The sequence below is a fragment of the Coregonus clupeaformis genome, unplaced genomic scaffold, assembly GCF_020615455.1.
Source record: "Coregonus clupeaformis isolate EN_2021a unplaced genomic scaffold, ASM2061545v1 scaf0131, whole genome shotgun sequence".
NCBI classification, from domain to species: Eukaryota; Metazoa; Chordata; class Actinopteri; order Salmoniformes; family Salmonidae; genus Coregonus; species Coregonus clupeaformis.
In genome coordinates, this window is record NW_025533586.1 from 158,529 (window position 1) to 181,385 (window position 22,857).

Sequence of the window (22,857 nt, forward strand, 5' to 3'; positions counted from 1 at the left end):
CGGGACAAGTCTCTGAATGTCCTTGAGTGGCCCAGCCAGAGCCGGGACTTGAACATGATCGAACATCTCTGGAGAGACCTGAAAATAACTGTGCAGCGACGCTCCCCATCCAACCTGACAGAGCTTGAGAGGATCTGCAGAGAAGAATGGGAGAAACTCCCAAAATAAAGGTGTGCCAAGCTAGTAGCGTCAATCAATGAAGAATCAAGTCTGTAATCGCTGCCAAAGGTGCTTCAACAAAGTATTGTGTAAAGGGTCTGAATACTTATGTAAATGTGATATTTACTTTTTTTTTTATATACATTTACAAAAATGTCTAAAAACCTGTTTTTGCTTTGTCATTATGGGGTATTGTGTGTAGATTGATGAGGGGGGAAAATGATTTAATCAATTTTTGAATAAGGCTGTAAAGTAAGAGAATGTGGAAAAAGTCAAGGGATCTGAATACTTTCCCAATGCACTGGAAGTATTTGAGGCATATCGTGTGAATTTGGCCTCATGTAAAATCATTGTCAAAGGGCAAGTGTCACGACTTCCTCCGAAGCTGCCTCCCCTCCTTGTTCGGGCAGGCTTCGGCGTTCGTCGTCACCGGCCTACTAGCCACTGCCGCTCCATATCTCATCATTCTTGTCTTGTCAATTACACACACCTGGTTCATATTACCCTCATTAGTACATGTATAAGTGTTCCCTCTGCCCCCTTGTCCTTGTGGGTGATTGTTTCGTGTGAGAAGAGTGTAGCTCGGTGGAGCTACCTGTACTTTGTATTGCCGGGGTATATTTTCCCTGTGTGCCTGTATTTGTTCCAGTGCGCCTGTTTTGCGCACTGGACTGTTGACGCTATCCAGTGTAACTGTGTACTACGGAATAAACTCTGTATTCTGTGATTTACCCTCCTGCGCCTGACTCCTTCAAATCACACTCTCACAGAATCACCCACCCTCTATGGAGTCAGCAGGAGAGGAGCGCATGCCTGGAGTCGTGACACGGGTCCAGGAGCATTCAACGATGCTAGCCAGCTTGGGAGAAGCGATGGATCGGGTTCTTCAGGTCGTCCAACGCCTGGAGAGGAGAGGAACCGATCTGTCGAGACCAGCTGGGCAACCAGATCCAGCCACCCACACCCCAGCACCCAGAGGGATCCATATATCCCGACCACGGGAGTTTGATGGGACAGCTGCTCTCTGCCAAGGATTCCTCCTCCAACTGGAGCTCTACTTCTCCAGCATCAGGCCGGCCCCATCGGAGATGGAGAAGGTGTCCGCCCTCGTCTCCTGCCTCTCGGGGAAAGCCCTGGAGTGGGCCAACGCAGTCTGGAACGAAGGAGGAGCCGCGTTGGACAACTGCGGGGAGTTCGCTCGCCTCTTTCGGGCTGTCTTCGATCACTCGCCCGAAGGTCGAGAGGCGGGCGAGCGGCTGGTCCACCTGAGGCAGGGGACGAGGACTGCGCAGGACTTCGCCTTGGAGTTTCGGACTCTAGCAGCTGGGTCCGGGTGGAATGAGCGGGCCCTTATCGACCACTTCCGGTGCCATCTGCGGGAGGACGTCCGAAGGGAGCTAGTCTGCCGGAACACCATGTTAACTGGTGGACATGGCCCTCTGTTTGGACAACCTGCTGGCAGCCAGAGGACGTCCTGGAGGGGGTCTGCCCGTTCCCACCCCGGCCGACTCGGATCCAGAGCTGATGGAGCTGGGTGGAACCGCGATCCGAGAGAGCGGAGGACGACAGCGCCAGTGTCACTCTGGTGGCACGAAGGGACATTGCACCGCACGTTGTCGTCAGCGTTCTTTTGGGTCTGGAGGCGGCAGGCAGGGCACTCTCGCATCACCCCAGGTATCAAACACCCACTCTCGTTCAGAGCCCTCTGCTGTGCACTGTACCCTACCCATCTACTTTCCTGATCACATGGTAGTTCCCCAGTGTAAGGAGCTAGTCGATTCAGGCGCAGGTGGGAACTTTATGGACAGGGCATTCTCACACAGTCCAGGCATTTAATTGGTTCTCCTATCCATTCCACTCCCCATCAGAGCACTTGATAGTCGACCATTAGGGTCCGGGTTTGTTAAGGAAGTTACAGCACCAGTCACCATGATTACCCACGAGACTCATTGCGAGCAAGTCACTTTTTTATTATAGAGTCTCATGCTTTCCCTGTGGTATTAGGTATCCCTTGGTTACCTCCACCGTGCGCATTACCCCCGAATACCTCGATTTGGTGCACGCGTTTTCTAAAATGCAGGCCACCAAATTACCACCCCATCGGGCGGGGGATTGCGCGATAAACCTCCGGGTAGACGCTGTGCCTCCCAGGAGTCATGTGTATCCCCTGTCACAGTCTGAAACGGAGGCTATGGAAACATACGTCACCGAGTCCCTGCGCCAGTGGTATATAGGTCCCTCCACTTCACCCGCCTCCTCAAGTTTATTTTTTGTGAAGAAGAAAGACGGCGGTCTGCGCCCTTGCATTGATTATCGACCACCGAACAAGGAGACGATAAGATTTAGTTATCCTCTACCACCCATTCCATCTGTGATCGAGTCAATGCATGGGGCGCGCTTCTTCACCAAATTAGATCTCCGGAGTGCGTACAACCTGGTGCGTGTCCGAGAGGGGGACGAGTGGAAGACAGCATTCAGCACAACCACGGGGCATTATGAATACCTGATGATGCCCTACGGTTTGATGAATGCTCCATCCGTCTTCCAGTCCTTTGTGAATGAGGTGTTTTGGGACATGCTTGGTCGTGGTGTATTTGTCTACATCGATGACATTCTGGTGTATTCCGCTACGCACGCCAAGCATGTGTCCCTGGTTCGCAAAGTGCATACAGAAGTGTATGTTTCTCCTTCCTCGGATACCGCATTACCACCTCAAGTGTGGAGATAGAAGGAGATCGCATTTCAGCCGTGCATAATTTGCCGACTCCCACCACGGTTAAGGAGGTGCAGAGCTTTATTGGCTTTGCCAACTACTATCGGAGGATTATCTGGGACTTTGGCAAGGTCGCAGCTCCCATTACATCTCTGTTGAAGGGTGGGCCATCCCAGCTCCGCTGGTCTGCTGAGGCTGACAGGGCCTTCAGTAACCAGCCCTGGTACTGGCCCACTCCGATCCATCACTACCGTTCGTAGTGGAGGTGGATGTGTCCGAGGTAGGGATAGGCGCTGTCCTATCTCAACGCTCGGGCACACCACCCAAGCTCCGCCCCTGTGCCTTCTTCTCTAAGAAGCTCAGCCCGGCGGAGCAGAACTAAGACGTTGGTGATCGGGAGCTGTTGGCTGTTGTCCAAGCCCTGGCCGTGTAGAGGCATTGGCTCGAAGGTGGCGAAACACCCTTTCCTCGTCTCACCGTAACCTGGAGTACATCCGGGCAGCGAGGAGGCTGAATCCTCGCCAGGCCAGGTGGGCGTTATTCTTCACCCGGTTTGATTTCACACTATCATACATCCCGGGTACGAAGAACGTGAAGGCAGATGCATTTTCACGGCTGTATGACACAGAGGAGAGGCCCAGAGACAACAACCCCATACTCCCGGTCTCCTGCATTGTGGCGGCGGTAGTATGGGCGATGGACACGGATATAGAGCAGACGTTATGCACAGAGCCATCTCCACCTCAGTGTCCAGCTGGGCTGCAGTACGTGACTGCTCTTATCCGTGATCGTCTGATCTACTGGGAACACATGTCACCCTCCTCTGGTCACCCAGATATCGGTCGTACAGTGCGCTGCCTGACCGGAAAGTACTGGTGGCCTACCTTGGCTAAGGACGTGAGGGTGTATGTCTCCTCCTGCTCGGTGTGCGCCCAGAGTAAGGCACCTAGGCACCTCCCAGCGGGTAAGTTACAACCTTTACCAGTTCCACAATGACCATGGTCTCACCTGAGTATTAATTTCCTGACTGATCTTCCCCTCTCCCAAGGTAACACCACCATCCTGGTCATTGTGGACCGCTTTTCCAAGGCCTGCCACCTCCTTCCTCTGCCCGGTCTACCCACGGCCCTGCAAACTGCGGAGACCCTGTTTACACACGTCTTCCGGCACTACGGGTACCAGAGGATATAGTGTCTGACCGAGGTCCCCAGTTTACATCCAAGGTCTGGAAGGCGTTCATGGAACGTCTGGGGGTCTCGGTCAGCCTGACCTCTGGTTTCCACCCTGAGTCTGATGGGCAGATGGAACGGGTAAATCAGGATGTGGGTAGGTTCCTGCGGTCCTACTGCCAGGACCGGCCGGGGGAGTGGTCGGTGTTCTTACTGTGGGCCGAATATGCCCAGAACTCTCTCTGTCACTCCTCCACTAACCTAGCGCCATTCCAATGTGTTTTAGGCTACCAACCGGTTCTGGCACCGTGGCACCATAGCCAGACCGAGGCTCCTGCCGTGGATGACAGGTTTCGGGCGCGCGGAGGAGACGTGTCCACCTCCAACGCTGACCGCCACCGCAGTGAGGCCCCGGTCTTCGTACCGGGTGATCGGATCTGCCCCTCCGCCTGCCCTGCCGGAAGCTGAGCCCGCAGTTTGTGGGGCCGTTCAAAGTACTGAGGAGAATCAACGAGGTCATGTATAGGTTATTACTCCCCCCTTATTACCGTATTAACCCCTCGTTTCATGTGTCTCTCCTCAGGCCGGTGGTGGCAGGTCCGCTCCAGGAGTCTGAGGTGCGGGAGGTCCCTTCGCCTCCTCTGGACATCAAGGGGGCCCCGGCGTACTCCGTCAGTTCCATCCTGGATTCGAGGCGTTGGGTGGGGGTCCTTCAGTACCTCATGGAGTGGGAGGGGTACGGTCCGGTCCGGAGGAACGGTGCTGGCTCCCGGTGAGGGATATCCTCGATCCCTCCCTGTTGTGGGATTTCCACTGTCACCATCCGGCTTGCCCTGTTACGCGTCCTCCTGGCCGTCCCCGAGGCCGGGGTCGGCCCGCTGCTGGAGCTGCGCGTCAAGGTGGGGGTACTGTCACGACTTCCTCCGATGCTGCCTCCCCTCCTTGTTCGGGCAGGCTTCGGTGTTCGTTGTCACCGGCCTTCTAGCCACTGCCGCTCCATATCTCATCATTCCATTTGTCTAGTTTTGTCAATTACACACACCTGGTTCATATTACCCTCATTAGTACACGTATAAGTGTTCCCTCTGCCCCCTTGTCCTTGCGGGTGATTGTTTTATGTGAGATTAGTGTAGCTCGGTGGAGCTACCTGTACTTTGTGTTGCCGGGGTATATTTTCCCTGTGTGCCTGTATTTGTTCCAGTGCGCCTGTTTTGCCAGAGAGTCTGTTCTAATGAAACAAAATTGTAAAGCCTTTAATACAGCATAGCAAAGTTTAAAAGCAGCCGGATTTGTGAAATTGCTTTATCCGATTTGTGGTTGCATGAGGCTTGGTGATCACAGAATCAGTTGGATATTAAACAAACACTCAAATGGGCAACAGAAGCAGGAACAGAAGCATAGGGCTGAGTGACTCACTCATTCCTGGTTTTCGTTCAAAATAAGATATATTATAATGCAGGGTTAAAGACACATTCTTTCTGATTGACTTTAGCATATGCAGTCTCGCTCCTCTTGCTACAGCTCATTTCGTTTGAATTATTATGTGGAAAATAATACATTGATATATTTGTAGGGGTTGATGCATTTTTCGTTAGGCAAATCTGGTGTGTGATATTAAGTTAGAAATTTAAAACTTTAGAGGACTTAAGCCTTGCAAGTTTGCCATTTTTGGCCATTAGGCTGCACTTTACAATAGGACTCAACTCTGACTGACCGCAGCATCTATCAGTAGTCTAAACTGTGGCACAAACTGGGGGACTTTTCACACCTAGCCAAGCTATTAGACTATCCTTTTGTAAATTAATGGAGGTGTGAACGTTTCAGTGCGAGAGTCTCTCTACTCTTGCACTAGAGTCCTGCGTCGGGTAAAAAAAAAGTCAGCTGGCAGGTGGTCCCTGAGTTGAGAGAAAACTTGGGTAAATACAATGGCGCAATTACACTTGACATGTGGGCTGACCATTTTCGAAAAATAGGATATATGTGCCTTACAGCCCATTACATAAAGGAAGAGTGGGTGTTATCCACCACTGAGTGGGACAGTGCAGCTCAAAACTGCAGATAACATAAGGCCAGCTATTGTGAAAGAATACTTGTGGATCTTGTTGATTTCCTGGTAATTGTGTGGTTCCAAAGGATAAAGCGTTACCTGCAGATGGATGTGTGGTTTCAGAGAGAAGCCAGCTGCCAGCCTGCGACCAGGCACGGTGGGCTTTTGGTTTCTCTCCTTCTAAAAACAGAAAGAAAGAATTCTAAATAACAAATTGTGTGACAGCCCCTCTATATAAAGTCAGTTTGTGAAACACAGAGTCCTTTGCTGATATGAAGAAGAAACTGAATGAAAGGGAGTCCAGCGAGGACAGGGGGAGGACAGGGAGTCCAGCGAGGACAGGGAGGACAGGGAGGACAGGGAGGACAGGGAGGACAGGGAGTCCAGCGAGGACAGGGAGTCCAGCGAGGACAGGGAGGACAGGGAGGACAGGGAGTCCAGCGAGGACAGGGAGTCCAGCGAGGACAGGGAGGACAGGGAGGACAGGGAGGACAGGGAGTCCAGCGAGGACAGGGAGGACAGGGAGGACAGGGAGTCCAGCGAGGACAGGGAGTCCAGCGAGGACAGGGAGGACAGGGAGGACAGGGAGGACAGGGAGGACAGGGAGGACAGGGTGGACAGGGAGTCCAGCGAGGACAGGGAGTCCAGCGAGGACAGGGAGGACAGGGAGGACAGGTAGTCCAGCGAGGACAGGGAGGACAGGGAGGACAGGTAGGACAGGGAGGACAGGGAGGACAGGGAGTCCAGCAAGGACAGGGAGGACAGGGAGGACAGGGAGGACAGGTAGGACAGGGAGGACAGGGAGTCCAGCGAGGACAGGGAGGACAGGGAGGACAGGGAGGACAGGGAGTCCAGCGAGGACAGGGAGGACAGGGAGGACAGGGAGTCCAGCGAGGACAGGGAGGACAGGGAGGACAGGTAGGACAGGGAGGACAGGGAGTCCAGCGAGGACAGGGAGGACAGGGAGGACAGGGAGTCCAGCGAGGACAGGGAGGACAGGGAGGACAGGGAGTCCAGCGAGGACAGGGAGGACAGGGAGTCCAGCGAGGACAGGGAGGACAGGGAGGACAGGGAGTCCAGCGAGGACAGGGAGGACAGGGAGGACAGGTAGGACAGGGAGGACAGGGAGTCCAGCGAGGACAGGGAGGACAGGGAGTCCAGCGAGGACAGGGAGGACAGGGAGGACAGGGAGGACAGCAAGGACAGGGAGGGGAAAAAGGTAGCCCATATTTTCAAGACCTGAGCTACTTCCTTTATTTATTTAATTTATGAAATGTACTAGTTTATTTAGGCAATGTAATATGTTAGTTTAGGCTATGGCTATTTCGCAGCATAAATCTATATTTGTCAGCATAAAACTGAGTGACTCACTCATTCGTGGATTTGGATCAAAATAAATAAGTACCAACATTCTTTCTGATCGTCTTTAATAAATAAACGTTTTGACCAAGTTAATCTGCTCATGTTGTGTGTGTGTGTGTGTTCAATTATTTGTGACTTTGTGGTTACAATTAAGAATGTAAACGAAATAAATCAAAGAAATCCTATGCATAATGAATAATCAGCTACATGTTGCAAGCTTGTCAAGTTAGCTAGGCTAAGGGTTAAGGTTAGGGTTAGGTTTTGGGGTTAGAGGTTAAGGTTAGAGCTAAGGTTAGGTAACATACAAGCTAACATGCAAGCTAGCTAAATTGTTAAAATGTAGTAAGTTGTTGCTAATTTGCTAATTAGCTAAAATGCTAAAGCTGTCCATGACTTCATTCGAACACACAACGTTTGGGCTGCTAGACGGTCACGTCATATGCCCACCCCGACCAACCTCACTCCTATTGTTTCTGTCTTAAGTAACCTACTGTCTTTATCTGTGATTAAAATGCACTGTATACATAATTGTGTACTGCACATGACAAAGGCCTTTTCAGACAAGGCCTTTCAGACAAAGGCCATCTTTCTTCTCTCTGTAAAAGTCAATACACTGGCCTGTGTGTTCGTGTGTGTGTACTGTATGTGACTGCACTGGCTTAGCGGTGTGTGTCTATGTTTCATTCTCGGGAAATCCCAAAGTTTATCAACACGTTTACGAAAAGCGTTTTCAAGTCACAAGTTTCTTATGGGATTGGGTTTGGTGTTGATGTAACAGGGGGAACTGTACAGCAAATAACTTGTGCACGCACACACACAGTCACACACACACACACCCACACACACACCCACACAGCGTTGCACTGTGGCACTTGTGATAACCTCTCAATGGAGTAGTTTATCAGGTGCTGCTAACCGCCGGGTCACAGTGTTTTAGCAGTCATGGTCAGCAGGGGAAAGAACCAGGTGGACAAATAATGTTTGTGAAACCTTTACCTCTCCGGGATGAAGAAAAAGTAGTCCACGCTATGCCCAGGAGGACATGTTCTAGGCTGGGCTGTGATGTCTGGAAGTCCCCTGAGGGGAGATGACCTATTTCTCTGAAAATGGAGGTCGGAGGAGACATTCTTTAAACATGACGTGTGTGAAGTAATTAATACTCTTCTCTGCTGGTTGTCTGGAGAGGTTTGCTGTGATTTACAGGAAAACAGGAGCACCTTGATTCTCTGGCCTGTTTATATGAATCTCAACAGGTGTTTAATTTGGTAATGTGTTCCACATTGACACATTATTTGACACATTATTTGACATTTTCTCTTTTGTCTTTTAATTAAAAATCACTATGCTTTTCACGCACAAACACACACACACACACACACACACTGACACACACACACACACACGGCTTCATGCCTCTGTAGATCTTCTCCTCTCTCTCTCTCCTTCTCTACCTCCTGCTCTCTCTCTCTCCTCTCTCCTCTCTCCTTCTCTACCTCCTCCTCTCTCTCCTCTCGCTCCTCTCTCCTTCTCTACCTCCTCTCTCTCTCTCCTCTCTCTCCTCTTTCCTTCTCTACCTCCTCCTCTCTCTCTCCTCTCTCTCTTCTCTCATTCTCTATCTCCTCTCTCTCTCTCCTCTCTCTCTCTCCTCTCTCTGACCCCATAACAACTGATCCCACAGGAAATGCTTCACTCAAGCAGCTCTGACTTCTCAGAAGCAATATGTCTCCCTCTCTCTCTCCATCCATCTCTCTCTTTCCCTGTTACAAGAAATACACCAAACATAAACAATACATTTTCGTTGGGTTTCAACATTCAAACATTTTACATGGAGCTATATTCAACACGCACGCACGCATGCACACACACACACCCACACACACCCACGCACACACATGCACACACACACACACACACACACACACACACACACACACACACACACACACACACACACACACACACACACACACACACACACACACACACACACACACACACACACACACGGGCATTATCCAGTCAGTCATTATCTGGGACAGAATGGGAAGCAGACTGGTTCATTTTATTGTCAGAAAACATAACAAAATGATGCATGTCTTCAATTCACCATATTTCACATGAAAAACAACAACTGTCATGATATTTAAAAGGATTTGTAAGGAGAATACTGAAACAAATAAAAATAGTATCTCTGAGATTAGATGAGATGAGATTAGATTATGTGTCATCAAAGTCATCAAAATGCACTTTGTCTGAAACACGCTAATCCCATGATAAAGAACGCTGAGCTTTATTTCCCCAACAAGATTATTCTGTGACAAATCTGCGAATGGTGGTGAGGAGTGTCAGCTGAGCTGAGGAGGCTTTCAGGGGAAAGATAAGGAGACTGATAGCGAGAACAGTAGCTCTGCAGTAAACTCAAAGCTGCTACTTTAAACTGCTTTCAATTGACTGCAGCTCTGTTAAACCTCAAAGCCTGAAAATAACAGCTACATGCTCAGACTTTAAACACTCCAAACCTGACATCCTGTAAGGGTTTTACCCCTTCTCATGTTGGTCCTTCCAGGTCACAGGGCAGGCGGATTGAGACCCAGTTAGACAGAGAGCGAGCGAGAGAGCAAGATAGTTATTTTGACCCTTGTTTATTGTTGTTACTGTTGTCCCGTTGACAATATTGATTATTATTGTTTTAATTATGTTAATATTGTAAATATCCAAAGTAAGCTTTGGCAATATGTACATTGTTATGTCATGCCAATAAAGCAAATTGAATTGAGAGAGAGAGAGAGAGAGAGAGAGAGAGAGAGAGAGAGAGAGAGAGAGAGAGAGAGAGAGAGAGAGAGAGAGAGAGAGAGAGAGAGAGAGAGAGAGAGAGAGAGAGAGCGAGAGAGAGAAAGGTGGGGTGGAGAGGGTGTGGAGACACGTGAAGAGGCTCAGTACACCTCACATGATCACAGGGCCTACAGGGGATGAGAACTCAACTATGTTTATCCCAAATACTCTCTACTGGTCCTCAATAACAGCAGTGGTGGAAAAAGTACCCAATTGTCATACTTGAGTAAAAGTAAAGATACCTTCCAAGAAAGTAAAATAGTAAAATACTACTTGAGAAAAAAAGTCTAAAATATTTGGTTTTAAATATACTTAAGCATAAAAAGCAAATATAATTGCTAAAATATACTTAAGTATCAAAAGTATAAATAATTTCAAATTCCTTATATTAAGCACATTTTATTGTATTTTTATTTATTTACGGATAGCCAGGGGCCCACTCCAACACTCAGAGATCATTTACAAACGAAGCATTTGTGTTTAAGTGAGTACACCAGATCAGAGGCAGTAGGGATAACCAGGGATGTTTTCTTGACAAGTGCGTGAATTGGACCATTTTCCTGTCCTGCTAAGCATTCAAAAAGTAACGAGTACTTTTGGGTGTCAGGGAAAATGTATGGAGTAAAAAGTACATTATTTTTCTTAGGAATGTAGTAAAGTAAAAGGAACGGTAGTAAAAGTAGTCAAAAATATAAATAGTAAAGTAAAGTACAGATACCCCAAAAAACTACTTAAGTAGTACTTTCAAGTATTATTACTTAAGTACTTTACACAACTAAATAACAGCCAGGTCACACGTGATACAAGTCAGTATTCGTGGAAACCGGCCACTAGGGGCAACATTGAGCGCTTATACCTTCAAGTAGGTTTCAGTTTTGTCAGAGTGTTGTGGACAGGGAAGGCAGATGGGCGTAAGCATCTGCCTCTGATTCCAAAGGTTGCAAGTTTGAATCCAGTGATAGACAGTTATTTTTGTTTTAAGCCTATCCTAAACCTTAGGAGTTAACGCCTAACCTTACGATTTCAGTTTTGTTTTTACATGATTTTAGCAGACGCTTTTATCCAGAGCGACTTACAGTAAGTAATGAGCGCATACATTTATGTACTGATCCCCCATGGGAATCGAACCCACAACCCTGGCGTTGCAAACACCACGCCACAAGGCAGTTAATGCCTAAACTTAACCCTAACCTTACAAATTTGGAGTTAATGCTTAAACACTTAGAAATTTGACGAGATTCAGCTGCAGCATCAGATGGATATGTCAGAATTCAAATGTAGAACACTTGGCTTCATCAAATGTTTCCATCTGGCATCAGTTGTTCTGCCTCATTGGTTTCCTTGGTGATTCGAAAATCCAGACAAACCTGTTTTGACTGGTATCTGGTATTGTTGTTGGGACGCAGTGCCATAAAGAGTGGAAAATCCATCAGTTTTCAAGCACAAAAAAAAAAAAAAAAACACTGTCTATCACTGAAAAAACAACAACAAAGACAAAAATCAAAGCAGCACCTAAACAACTGCTGAGTTGCTAGGGGAAACAGAAATGAACATTGAAACACCGTAACTTTTCTTCTGTTTTCTACAAGTTATGCTGCAGCCATTTTATGAAGTTTTCCGTCATCGTGCGTCCAATCAGGAAGTCGGTTGGCCACACCGTGAACATGAGGGCGCCGTGGAAACCACTGGCGTAGTGTTCGTGCGTCACCTCCACGCCGGCGTGGCGCAGGCGCGTGGCATACATCACCCCGTCGTCCCGCAGCACGTCGTACTCACAGGTCAGCACGTAAGCCTTGGGTAGCGAGCGTAAAGCGGCATCCGGGACCAGCAGGGGCGAGGCCCGGGGGTCAGCGATGGAGCGCGATGGCCTGTCCGACCCCGCCCCTCCCGCCGACAACGCCACGACCGGAGCGCTGTAGTTGTACTTCCCCCGGTAGGACTCTGGCAGGAAGGCACTCCAGTTGGCGAACTTGAGCAGGGCAGCAGACTCTGGGCTGTTATGAGTGTTGGCCATCATGTCCCTGAAGAAGGTCTTGTCGCTGGTGAAGTACTCGCTCCAGAAGCGCACCATGAGGGTGCGGGGCAGGATAGGCATGTTCTGGTTCTGCTGGTAGGACGGGGTATTGAGGTCCAGAGCCTGCAGCACCGGGTAGAGCAGGGCCTGGACCTTCAGCTGCAGCTGCTGTTCTGGATCCTGCTGCAGCTGTAGACACACACACACACACACACACACACACACACACACACACACACACACACACACACACACACACACAGACAGACAGACAGACAGACAGACAAACACACACACACACACACACACACACACACACACACACACACACACACACACACACACACACACACACACACACAGACAGACAACACACACACACACACACACACAGACACACAGACAGACAGACACACACACACACAGACACACACGGACACACACACACACACACACACACACACACACACACACACAGACAGACAGACAGACAGACAGACAGACAGACACACACACACACACACAGCACACACACACACACACACACACACAGACAGACAGACAGATACACACTCACACACACACACACACACACACACACACACAGGACCATAAGACCTACTGTTCTGTACTGTACCGCAGCCTTGGATGGCTCCTCCTAATCTCATCTACTCATAGATCAAAACAACAGTGGATAGATAGTACTGCTAACCTGCTGGGACACGGCTGCAGCCAGGTTTCCCCCGGCGCTGTCCCCAGACACAGCGATGCGTCCTGGGTCCACAGTGTACTGGGCCAGCACCACCCTCTGGAGGAAGTGCTTCACCACCCGGTACACGTCCTCATACGGGACAGGGAAGTGGTGCTCTGGGGCCAGGCGGTACCTGGGCGGACACAGGGGAGGGGTCAGAGGTCAACTGAGCTAGAATTCAGGTCATCTCACCTGAGAACAATTAGTGTACCAGCTGAGGTAGCTATAGCTAAATGACAACACCATTTCCTGTACCCTATGGAAGTCAATATGGACCTGAGGCAACTAGGACATAGTGACTAATCTCTATACAAACTCAACAATAAGGACATAGTGATTAATCTCTTTAAAAACTAAACAGTAAATCAGGGTGGATCTAAAACGACATGCAACTAGTTTAGACATAAAGTATCTCTGACTCACTGGTTGTGACCCAGGGGTTAATTACACTACAGTACTTCTAACTTGTCATGTTGTGTTGACATTACTAAAGCAAAACCTCCTAATCCTGTATTGTCAGTGTACTCTATGGGATCAATCTAATCAGGGACCAAAGGCTAGCTGATACAAGAGCATTGTTTTTCATGAGCTGGTTTAGAGATGAAAGGCAAGTCATATAATGATCCTGTATAGTACAGTCATATGACTCAGCCCATTAACGTTATCACACAAGTTATATAAAAACAGTTTGGAACCTAACGCATTTGGAAAGCATTGGAATGTCGACACATTGTTGGCAGGAATTTGGCTGGCAGTTTGCACAGATACAATACCCCCACACACATGCAGCCATGCTTTCACAGAGGGAATCACAGGTGTGATGTGGTGTACAAAGTGCTCTCTGTCTCTCTCTCTCTCTCTCTCTCTCTCTCTCTCTCTCTCTCTCTCTCTCTCTCTCTCTCTCTCTCTCTCTCTCTCTCTCTCTCTCTCTCTCTCTCTCTCTCTCTCTCTCTCTCTCTCTCTCTCTCTCTCTCTCTCTCTCTCTCCCTCTCCAATTTCAATTTAAGGGCGTTATTGGCATGGGAAACATATATTTACATTGCCAAAGCAAGTGAAATAGCTAATAAACAAAAGTGAATTAAACAATAAATATTAACAGTAAACATTAAACTCACAAAAGTTCCAAAAGAATTTCAAATGTCATATTATGTGCAAAAAGGGAAAATAAATAAACCCCAAAAGACTGGTACTGTATATAACATTGATACCAGATGTATGTCAGATATACAGTACATCAAATATATACTCACTCTACAGACACGACCACAGAGTTAAGATCCATTACCATCTGCCTAGCTAGGAGGTCGTATGGTCCCATTCCTACACAAAGAGAGGAGAGAAGAGAGAGCCGTCAGAGACAATATCATCTAATAATATCTTACATCGTCAACAGCTACAAAGTACTCAATAGTATCTTGAGCAGTATCTTGAGCATCTCATGCTCAATAGTTTTGTAGTCCTGGCAAGTCACACACAAACACACACACACACACACACACACACACAAACAAACAGCAGATTGCAGGCACAACATGACACTTGTCGCATGTCACATAATTGCCTTTGGTTACCAGGGGGTTACCATGGTCTCTGTGTTGAACAGCTTGAACAGAGTGTACATTCCTCAGGAGAGGTGGAGGGTGAACAGAGTGTATATTAATTCCATAGTAAACTGTAGTATACTGTAGAATACTATAGTAAATACTACCGTATTATCTGCAAACAAAAACACTGTAGTAAATACTACAGTTATGTCCGCAAAAACACTACACTTTTTTAAAACTATAGTAAATACTACATTATTTAAAGATGCACTATGCAGAAATCGCTTTACCATTTCCTGGTTGGTAAAATTCGAATAGTTGGCCTGATTTCAGTTTATGTGACAAAACAAGCAAGTATAGTGTAGAGAACCATTGTACCATCTAAACCGCTGTGAAATAATGTATATTTTACATAAGTGAAAATATAGTATTTCAGCTGTTTGAAGCTGGTGTACAAATCTGAAAGTAAAAGACGCAAATACGAAACTTAAGCCCGGGAAGCATAGAATCAAATCAAATCAAATTGTATTTGTCACATGCGCCGAATACAACAGGTGTGTAGACCTTACCATGAAATACTCACTTACAAGCCCTTAGCCAACAATGCAATTCAAGAAATAGAGTTAAGAAAATATTTACTAAATAAACTAAAGTAAAAAAAAATTAAATAAAAGCAACACAATAAAATAACAATACCGAGGCTATATAATAATAATAATAATAATAATAATATGCCATTTAGCAGACGCTTTTATCCAAAGCGACTTACAGTCATGCGTGCATACATTTTTTGTGTATGTGTGGTCCCGGGGATCGAACCCACTACCTTGGCGTTACAAGCGCCGCGCTCTACCAGCTGAGCTACAGAGGACCACGGTACAGGTGGTACCGGTACCGAGTCAATGTGCGGGAGTACAGGTTAGTCGAGGTAATTTGTAAATGTAGGTAGGGGTAAAGTGACTATGCATAGCTAATAAACAGCGAGTAGCAGCAGTGTAAAATGGGGGGGTGTCAATGTAAATAGTCCGGATGGCCATTTGATTAATTGTTCAGCAGTCTTATGGCTTGGGGGTAGAAGCTGTTAAGAAGCCTTTTGGACCTAGACTTGGTACTCCGGTATTGCTTGCCGTGCGGTAGCAGAGAGAATAGTCTATGACTTGGGTGACTGGAGTCTTTGACAATTTTTTGGGCCTTCCTCTGACACTGCATGGGGGCATGTTCGGCCCTCCTTTTCCTGTAGTCCACGGTCATCTCCTTTGTCTTGCTCACATTGAGGGAGAGGTTGTTGTCCTGGCACCACACTGCCAGGTCTCTGACCTCCTCCCTATAGAATGTCTCATCGTTGTGTCGTCAACAAACATAATAATGGTGTTGGAGTCGTGCTTGGCCACGCAGTCGTGGGTGAACAGAGAGTACAGGAGGGAACAAAGCAAGCACCCCAGAGGGACCCCCGTATTGAGGATCAGCGTGGCAGATGTGTTGTTGCCTACCCTTACCACCTGGGGGCGGCCCGTCAGGAAGTCCAGGATCCAGTTGCAGAGGGAGGTGTTTAGTCCCTGGGTCCTTAGCTTAGTTATGAGCTTTGAGGGCACTATGGTGTTGAACGCTGAGCTGTAGTCAATGAACAGCATTCTCACATAGGTGTTCCTTTTGTCCAGATGGGAAAGGGCAGTGTGGAGTGCGATTGCGATTGCGTCATCTGTGGATCTGTTGGGGCGGTATGCGAATTGGAGAGGGTCTAGGGTTTCCAGGATGATGGTGTTGATGTGAGCCATGACCAGCCTTTCAAAGCACTTCATGGCTACCAATGTGAATGCTAATAGCGCACATTGAACAGAATTACCGCTTCTTAGACTTGCTTTCAATAAGAATGACAGATCTATAACTTACATTTCTCTGTGAATTTGGTCAGGTCACCCAAAAAGTTACATATTGCAGCTTTAATTTGCATATAGCCTACCCATTCCCCTCCCCCATATCGCTGGTTATTTCTTGTCTGGATTCCCAGTGCTGACATTCAGCCCACTGAACCTCTCCGACATTACATTGTGGACGGGTGGGTGCATGGATGGATGGATGGATGTTGGTGAATGGATCAGTGGATGGATGGATAAATATACTGTATAGATATACGCCTTGACTAATTGCTTGCTTGGTAGATGGATTAATTACCAAGCAACTAACTGCTACTCACTGGAGCTGCCCAGACACCATCCTCCTCCATGCAGGTATATGACTGCTCTCCTTAGCTCAGTGTTGCCGTCCTGCAGTTTGGGTTGGTACACCACCACCTCCACCCCATCAAACAGCTCCTCTGTGACGTGCACATGTTGGTCTGACACGGGCACCACCCGCTCAGCAAAGGTGATGAACATCATCACCCCCATGTAGTCCTTCATCCCCACCAGTTCACTGAAGTCTGCCTGGAGAGAGAGAGATGAAGAGGTATGTTGGAGCAGAGGTAGAGAGAGAGGCAGGGATAGAGGGTAGAGAGAGAGGCAGGGATAGGGGGTAGAGAGAGAGGCAGGGATAGGGGTAGAGAGAGAGGCAGGGATAGGGGTAGAGAGAGAGGCAGGGATAGGGGTAGAGAGAGAGGCAGGGATAGAGGTAGAGAGAGAGGCAGGATACACGTTTATCCTGACACCCTCTCCATCATGCATTCTTCTCTCCCTCTCTGGTCTACCGCACACAGACCGGACAAGTAGGCGCGCAATGGATTATGGTCATTGTAGTTAATTACAAAATTTTCTGAGCTAAACTATGTAGAATATTGACCTGTTGGTAAACTACAACTCACTACCAAATCGCACAGTTCGGTCTTGATCCGATTTATCTCTAGAGAAACTGTGCATTGATCTCACAGGAAAAAAACTGAACGAAATGGAATTCAAATAATTGAATTGACATGGTAAATTAGTTGTTTAAAAACCGGAAAATAACAGACATTTTGGTTAATCGCTCAGCACTAGTGTAATCATCAACCCAAGTTTACTGTTGCGACCAGGCGGCACAGACAGACTAGGGACCTTTCTAGGGAGACTAGACCCTTTCTCCTCCTAAAGCAAATTTGCGGGTGTTAAAATCTCGGTGTTATGAGTGTTATACCTGAGTATTGAGTCTAGTGGGGTTAACACCAGTGTTATACCTGGGTATTGAGTCTAGTGGGGTTAACACCAATGTTATACCTGGGTATTGAGTCTAGTGGGGATAACACCAGTGTTATACCTGAGTATTGAGTCAAGTGGGGTTAACACCAGTGTTATACCTGAGTATTGAGTCAAGTGGGGTTAACACCAGTGTTATACCTGAGTATTGAGTCAAGTGGGGTTAACACCAGTGTTATATCTGAGTATTGAGTCTAGTGGGGTTAACACCAGTGTCATATCTGTGTGTTGATTCTAGTGGGGTTAACACCAATGTTATATCTGAGTGTTGAGTCTAGTGGGGTTAACACCAGTGGGATTGTAATTGACACCACCTGCTGTGAATAAACGAAGTGTTATTTGAATCACAGTGGAATCAACACTGCGTAGGTGTTGTTATTCGACTGTGTTGAGTTCATTTCCGTTAACTCTCTCAGAGTGAAAAAGACATCGGAGAGGCCTCGTTATCATATTTCTCAACAAGCATTGATGCAGGTTGCTTTTTAGAGTAGTTTGTTTTAATACATAGCTTTCTGCATGCACATTGATTGACTAATTGATCTTATACTACACAAAGATAAATAACATACATTTTTCTAAACTAATCCAATCTGTAAGTGGTTGGACTTTTTCACACGTAATTGAATTGGTTGTTCCAGTTTAAGTAGTCTCATTTATCAACCTTCCCTACCTTGAGAGCCACTCTAACTGCAGTTGCGGGTGATTCAAAGTTCAAATAGTTGGCTATCCTATCTCTGGCTGGATTCCAATAGGAATTATATAACACTTTTTGCAAGCCAGCATATTGAGATTTGCTGATGTGGCCTGCAAACCAGACGTTTCAGTGTTAGGGAATTAACACCTGTGGTGTTACAGTAATTCATTTTTTTGGGGGGCTATTGTGACAGAAACATTATTGTTGCATTATTGTATGGCTTGCAGTCCTGTAGCCTTCACCAAGTGAGTGCCCGCCTAAGGGAATGTTTTATCATAAAAATGTAATTATTTATAATAATAATAATATGCCATTTAGCAGACGCTTTTACCCAAAGCGACTTAGAGTCATGCGTGCATACGTTTTTGTGTATGGGGTGGTCCCATACATTGATTTTTTTTTGACAACACCATACTTCAACAGCCTAGTGTTACCCTAAAACAGTGGTATGGGAACGTGTAACTGCATCAGCTCTAAAGGTTTAAGTTAAGTTGGAATTTACAACACCCACGGGTGTTAGAGACCCAACACTCTTGGGGTGTTTGTTTATCAACACTTTGAAAAGTATTAGTTTAACATTATTTGAGATGGTCACATCAGAAAGTGTTAGATGTAACACTGGGGGGTGTTCACGTTCTGATTGCAAATTTGCTGTGTGTATCGTATCTACATCAACAAACCCCTCTGGTGTCATGCTGGGGTATAAACAGTCTTCTAATTTGGTGGTCTTCCGTTCATAAGTACAGCATCGATTTTCTTAATAGGGTCTATAATTAGAACAGATCAGCAGGACTACAAAAACCTGGATTACCGTTTGACATGATCTGCTGTAACTGTCATTCAGCGTGTCTGCATGTGCACATCAACCTCAGTGGAATCAATGTTAAAATAACACAAGATTTTGAATGCACAGCCTATATGTAAATACAAAAAATATGACTAAATATGTTTTTAGGTACAGTAAAACAAAGATTTGGGCATTATTTTCATTTAATATAGAATAGTCAGCTATGCATACCAAGAAGAGAATGTTCCCACTACCCTCTTTATGTTGGGACAGGCAGAGGAAAACAGAATGTTCCCACTACCCTCTTTATGTTGGGACAGGCAGAGGAAAACAGAATGTTCCATTTACCCTCTTTATGTTGGGACAGGCAGAGGAAAACAGAATGTTCCCACTACCCTCTTTATGTTGGGACAGGCAGAGGAAAACAGAATGTTCCATTTACCCTCTTTATGTTGGGACAGGCAGAGGAAAACAGAATGTTCCATTTACCCTCTTTATGTTGGGACAGGCAGAGGAAAACAGAATGTTCCCACTACCCTCTTTATGTTGGGACAGGCAGAGGAAAACAGAATGTTCCCACTACCCTCTTTATGTTGGGACAGGCAGAGGAAAACAGAATGTTCCCACTACCCTCTTTATGTTGGGACAGGCAGAGGAAAACAGAATGTTCCATTTACCCTCTTTATGTTGGGACAGGCAGAGGAAAACAGAATGTTCCATTTACCCTCTTTATGTTGGGACAGGCAGAGGAAAACAGAATGTTCCATTTACCCTCTTTATGTTGGGACAGGGAGAGGAAAATAAAAACCAAAAGATAATGAAACATCAACTCCTTCCCTACCTGTCTCTTTCCCCTCCGTCCCTCTCTCCCTCCCAGGGTTGTACCACCCACTCTCCCTCCCTACCTGCCTCGACCTCTGAACCTTGGGGGGGGGGATGGGGCTGCACAAGATAGCTACTGGGAAGAGGAGACATTGCCGGCGGTTCCCCACTATAGGGTCACCATCACAAGTGGCAAGTGTGGCAGTACAATATTGGTTGCTTATGATGTTATTATAGTTCACGTTCCACCTTCATAAGTAATTGTCTAAGAGGTTTGGAGGGTGGGTGCTCCATTTGTTAAGCGGCCAAGTTAACAACAGTGTATAGCCAAGTTTAGAAGAGAAATCCTTTAGAATATAATGTAAATATCTATACAATTCCCATTGACAACGTTAATAGAAATCCTATAAGAATAAAAAAACATTGACATCCTATAGGATCCTATAGGATTCCAATACAATAATCCAATTGGATTACAATTACAATCAAATAGAAATATTATATCAGATTTTGGAACCAGTCCTATTGGACTCCTATGAGATTCTATCCTATATGGTTTTGTCTTATGGGATCCTTTAGGATTCTACTACCAATAAAAAAAGGTGCCAGGGGTTGACCGGGGCCAATCAGGGGTTGACCGGGGCCAATCAGGGGTTGACCGGGGCCAATCAGGGGTTGACCGGGGCCAATCAGGGGTTGACCGGGGCCAATCAGGGGTTGACCGGGGCCAATCAGGGGTTGACCGGGGCCAATCAGGGGTTGACCGGGGCCGATCAGGAGTTGACCGGGGCCAATCAGGGGTTGACCGGGGCCAATCAGGGGTTGACCGGGGCCGATCAGGGGTTGACCGGGGCCAATCAGGAGTTGACCGGGGCCGATCAGCTGACTACTGACATCTCCTCATCCCCTGCCCGTGCTCTTCAGAGTAGGACGAAGTCGCCCCTAAATCCACTGATCTTAAAGTGTTGTGTTACCCCCTTATGTATAAGGATTTGGTGAGGATAAGCTGCTAGATCTGTGCATTGTGTAACGTTGTCACTTTCTAGCCAGAGGGGGGTGTCAGAGCTGATGTATTCTGCTCTGGGCTTGTATAGGAGGAGAAAGGGTCTCGTGCGTCTGTCCGTGACACCAGGTCCCAGTAAACCTGGGTAGATGATTTCAAATTACGTTTGCCTTTTCGGAGCTTTTACACTACGTTTCCTCACAAATCCATTCAGTCAAGGTTCCCTGTTGGTATTTATACGCGTGCCATGCACCGGCCAAATATGTGTCAGAAAAGGCCTGGTCCTTGGTCTTGGACAGAGACAGGCAGGACCGTGGATAATTAAGCTGTCGAGATTTCATAATAGTAGGTGACTGAATAGCAGGGGAAGTTCACCCGTTGGCCCCCATGAACAAAATATATTTGTTTCACTTCTCTCACTCAACATGGACAAAGTGAAATATTGTCTGCTTAATAAAAGTTAATAATTCTAGTTAGAGGGAATTCAGTCTGGTTTAACCCATTGTTCTCTTTATAATATAATATTTTATAATTTGAAATAATAAATACAATGTTGAATTATATCATATCTGAATCGATAAACACCTCTGTGTCATGAATGCTGCGGTATAAACAGTCGTCTAATCTGGTGTTCATCCGTTCATAAATACTTCATCGATTTTCTTAATAGGATCTATAATTAGAACAGGTGAGCAAGACTACAATACCTGGATTACCGTCTGACATAATCTGGTGTAACTGTCATTCAGCATGTCTGCATGTACACATCAACCTCAGCGGAGTACATTTACTAGACTATAGGCTACTAGGCTATTTACCAAGTCTATTTACCATGCCAAAGGACTGGCCAATAACCTTGTAATTCTAGTCAAACAATAACATCTTAAAACCATACATGTATTTTAGGCATGACTCCCACGCACATCCGAGAAGCGCAGCTTTGAGTACGATCCCTCTATAATAGTAACTTCACAACAATATTAAACACATCAACAGGATAAGTCTGCCTAAAAAAAAAAAATCTGAATCAAAAACGAATATTCTATTTTATTGAAAAATCGATTCTTGCATTATTCTTACCAGGTGGCTGAGACTTCTGAAGAAGCAGTCGGTCAACATGAGTTTCCATCTCTCCTCTATCTTGTCCGGGATGGGCTGGTAAACATAATATGCGGTGAACGCTCCCAAAGACAGGAGTAAAAATATGCCTTTCAAACGCATTTTAGGAAGAGTCCGCATCTATTGGTGGCAGGGTGCAGAAAGAAACTATGTCAGTTGTGCTTATTAACAAGTCACTTAAATCCGAGCAAAGCGTAATCTTGTATTAATTTTGGAACTGAGCCAGCCTGATATGAAAGCACCTGTAAACGTTATCTGATCATTATAAACGAGCATGATCATAGCTTTTCACCATGACTATCACTGCCTGCGCACAGCAGGCGGTTGTGTCGTATGATCCGCTGGTCTTCACACCCATGGAACGAGAAAAATGCGTTAATGCGAAGCGCGCCAGTGAGTTGAAACGATCGAACTGAGGAGTGAGCAATCCCCCCCCTCCCTCCCCACTCCCTCTTGCAGTCCACTCGGTTCCCCACCGGGTGAGGAACATGAGCCAGAAAACTTGCTGCGACAGCACCAACAGCTTGTGCGCAACTTTCACAACTGCGTCGCCCTGTATGTTTGTTAGCAGGTTGCAGGTTATTCTATCGGCGTAGAATACAACGTGTTAAAGGTTCCGGCACGTAGATAATACAATTTCACAATTATACACATTCTTCAAGCCGAAGCACAACATG

At 46.6% G+C, this 22,857-nt stretch overlaps 1 protein-coding gene across 1 annotated transcript; it reads right to left on the reverse strand.

The window, feature by feature from the left end:
* Positions 1–10,999: 10,999 nt before the first annotated feature.
* Positions 11,000–22,578, reverse strand: LOC121566848 (arylacetamide deacetylase-like). The gene is made up of 5 exons (XM_041876728.2): positions 22,142–22,578; positions 16,786–17,014; positions 14,298–14,367; positions 13,009–13,180; positions 11,000–12,485 (listed from the first exon to the last, which is right to left on the reverse strand). The coding sequence occupies exons 1-5, from the start codon at positions 22,298–22,300 to the stop codon at positions 11,865–11,867; spliced, it is 1,251 nt and encodes a 416-aa protein (XP_041732662.1). The 5' UTR covers positions 22,301–22,578; the 3' UTR covers positions 11,000–11,864.
* Positions 22,579–22,857: the final 279 nt, after the last annotated feature.

What these genes read in the sequence shown, in the direction of transcription:
- LOC121566848 (XM_041876728.2), bottom strand. Translation starts at nt 22,300, where the DNA reads ATGCGGACTCTTCCTAAAATGCGTTTGAAAGGCATATTTTTACTCCTG. An exon ending in TCAGAAGTCTCAGCCACCTG is followed by an intron (nt 17,015 to 22,141) that starts GTAAGAATAATG and finishes CTCTCTCTCCAG; the next exon opens with GCAGACTTCAGTGAACTGGT. An exon ending in CTGCAGCCGTGTCCCAGCAG is followed by an intron (nt 12,486 to 13,008) that starts GTTAGCAGTACT and finishes GTGTGTCTACAG; the next exon opens with CTGCAGCAGGATCCAGAACA.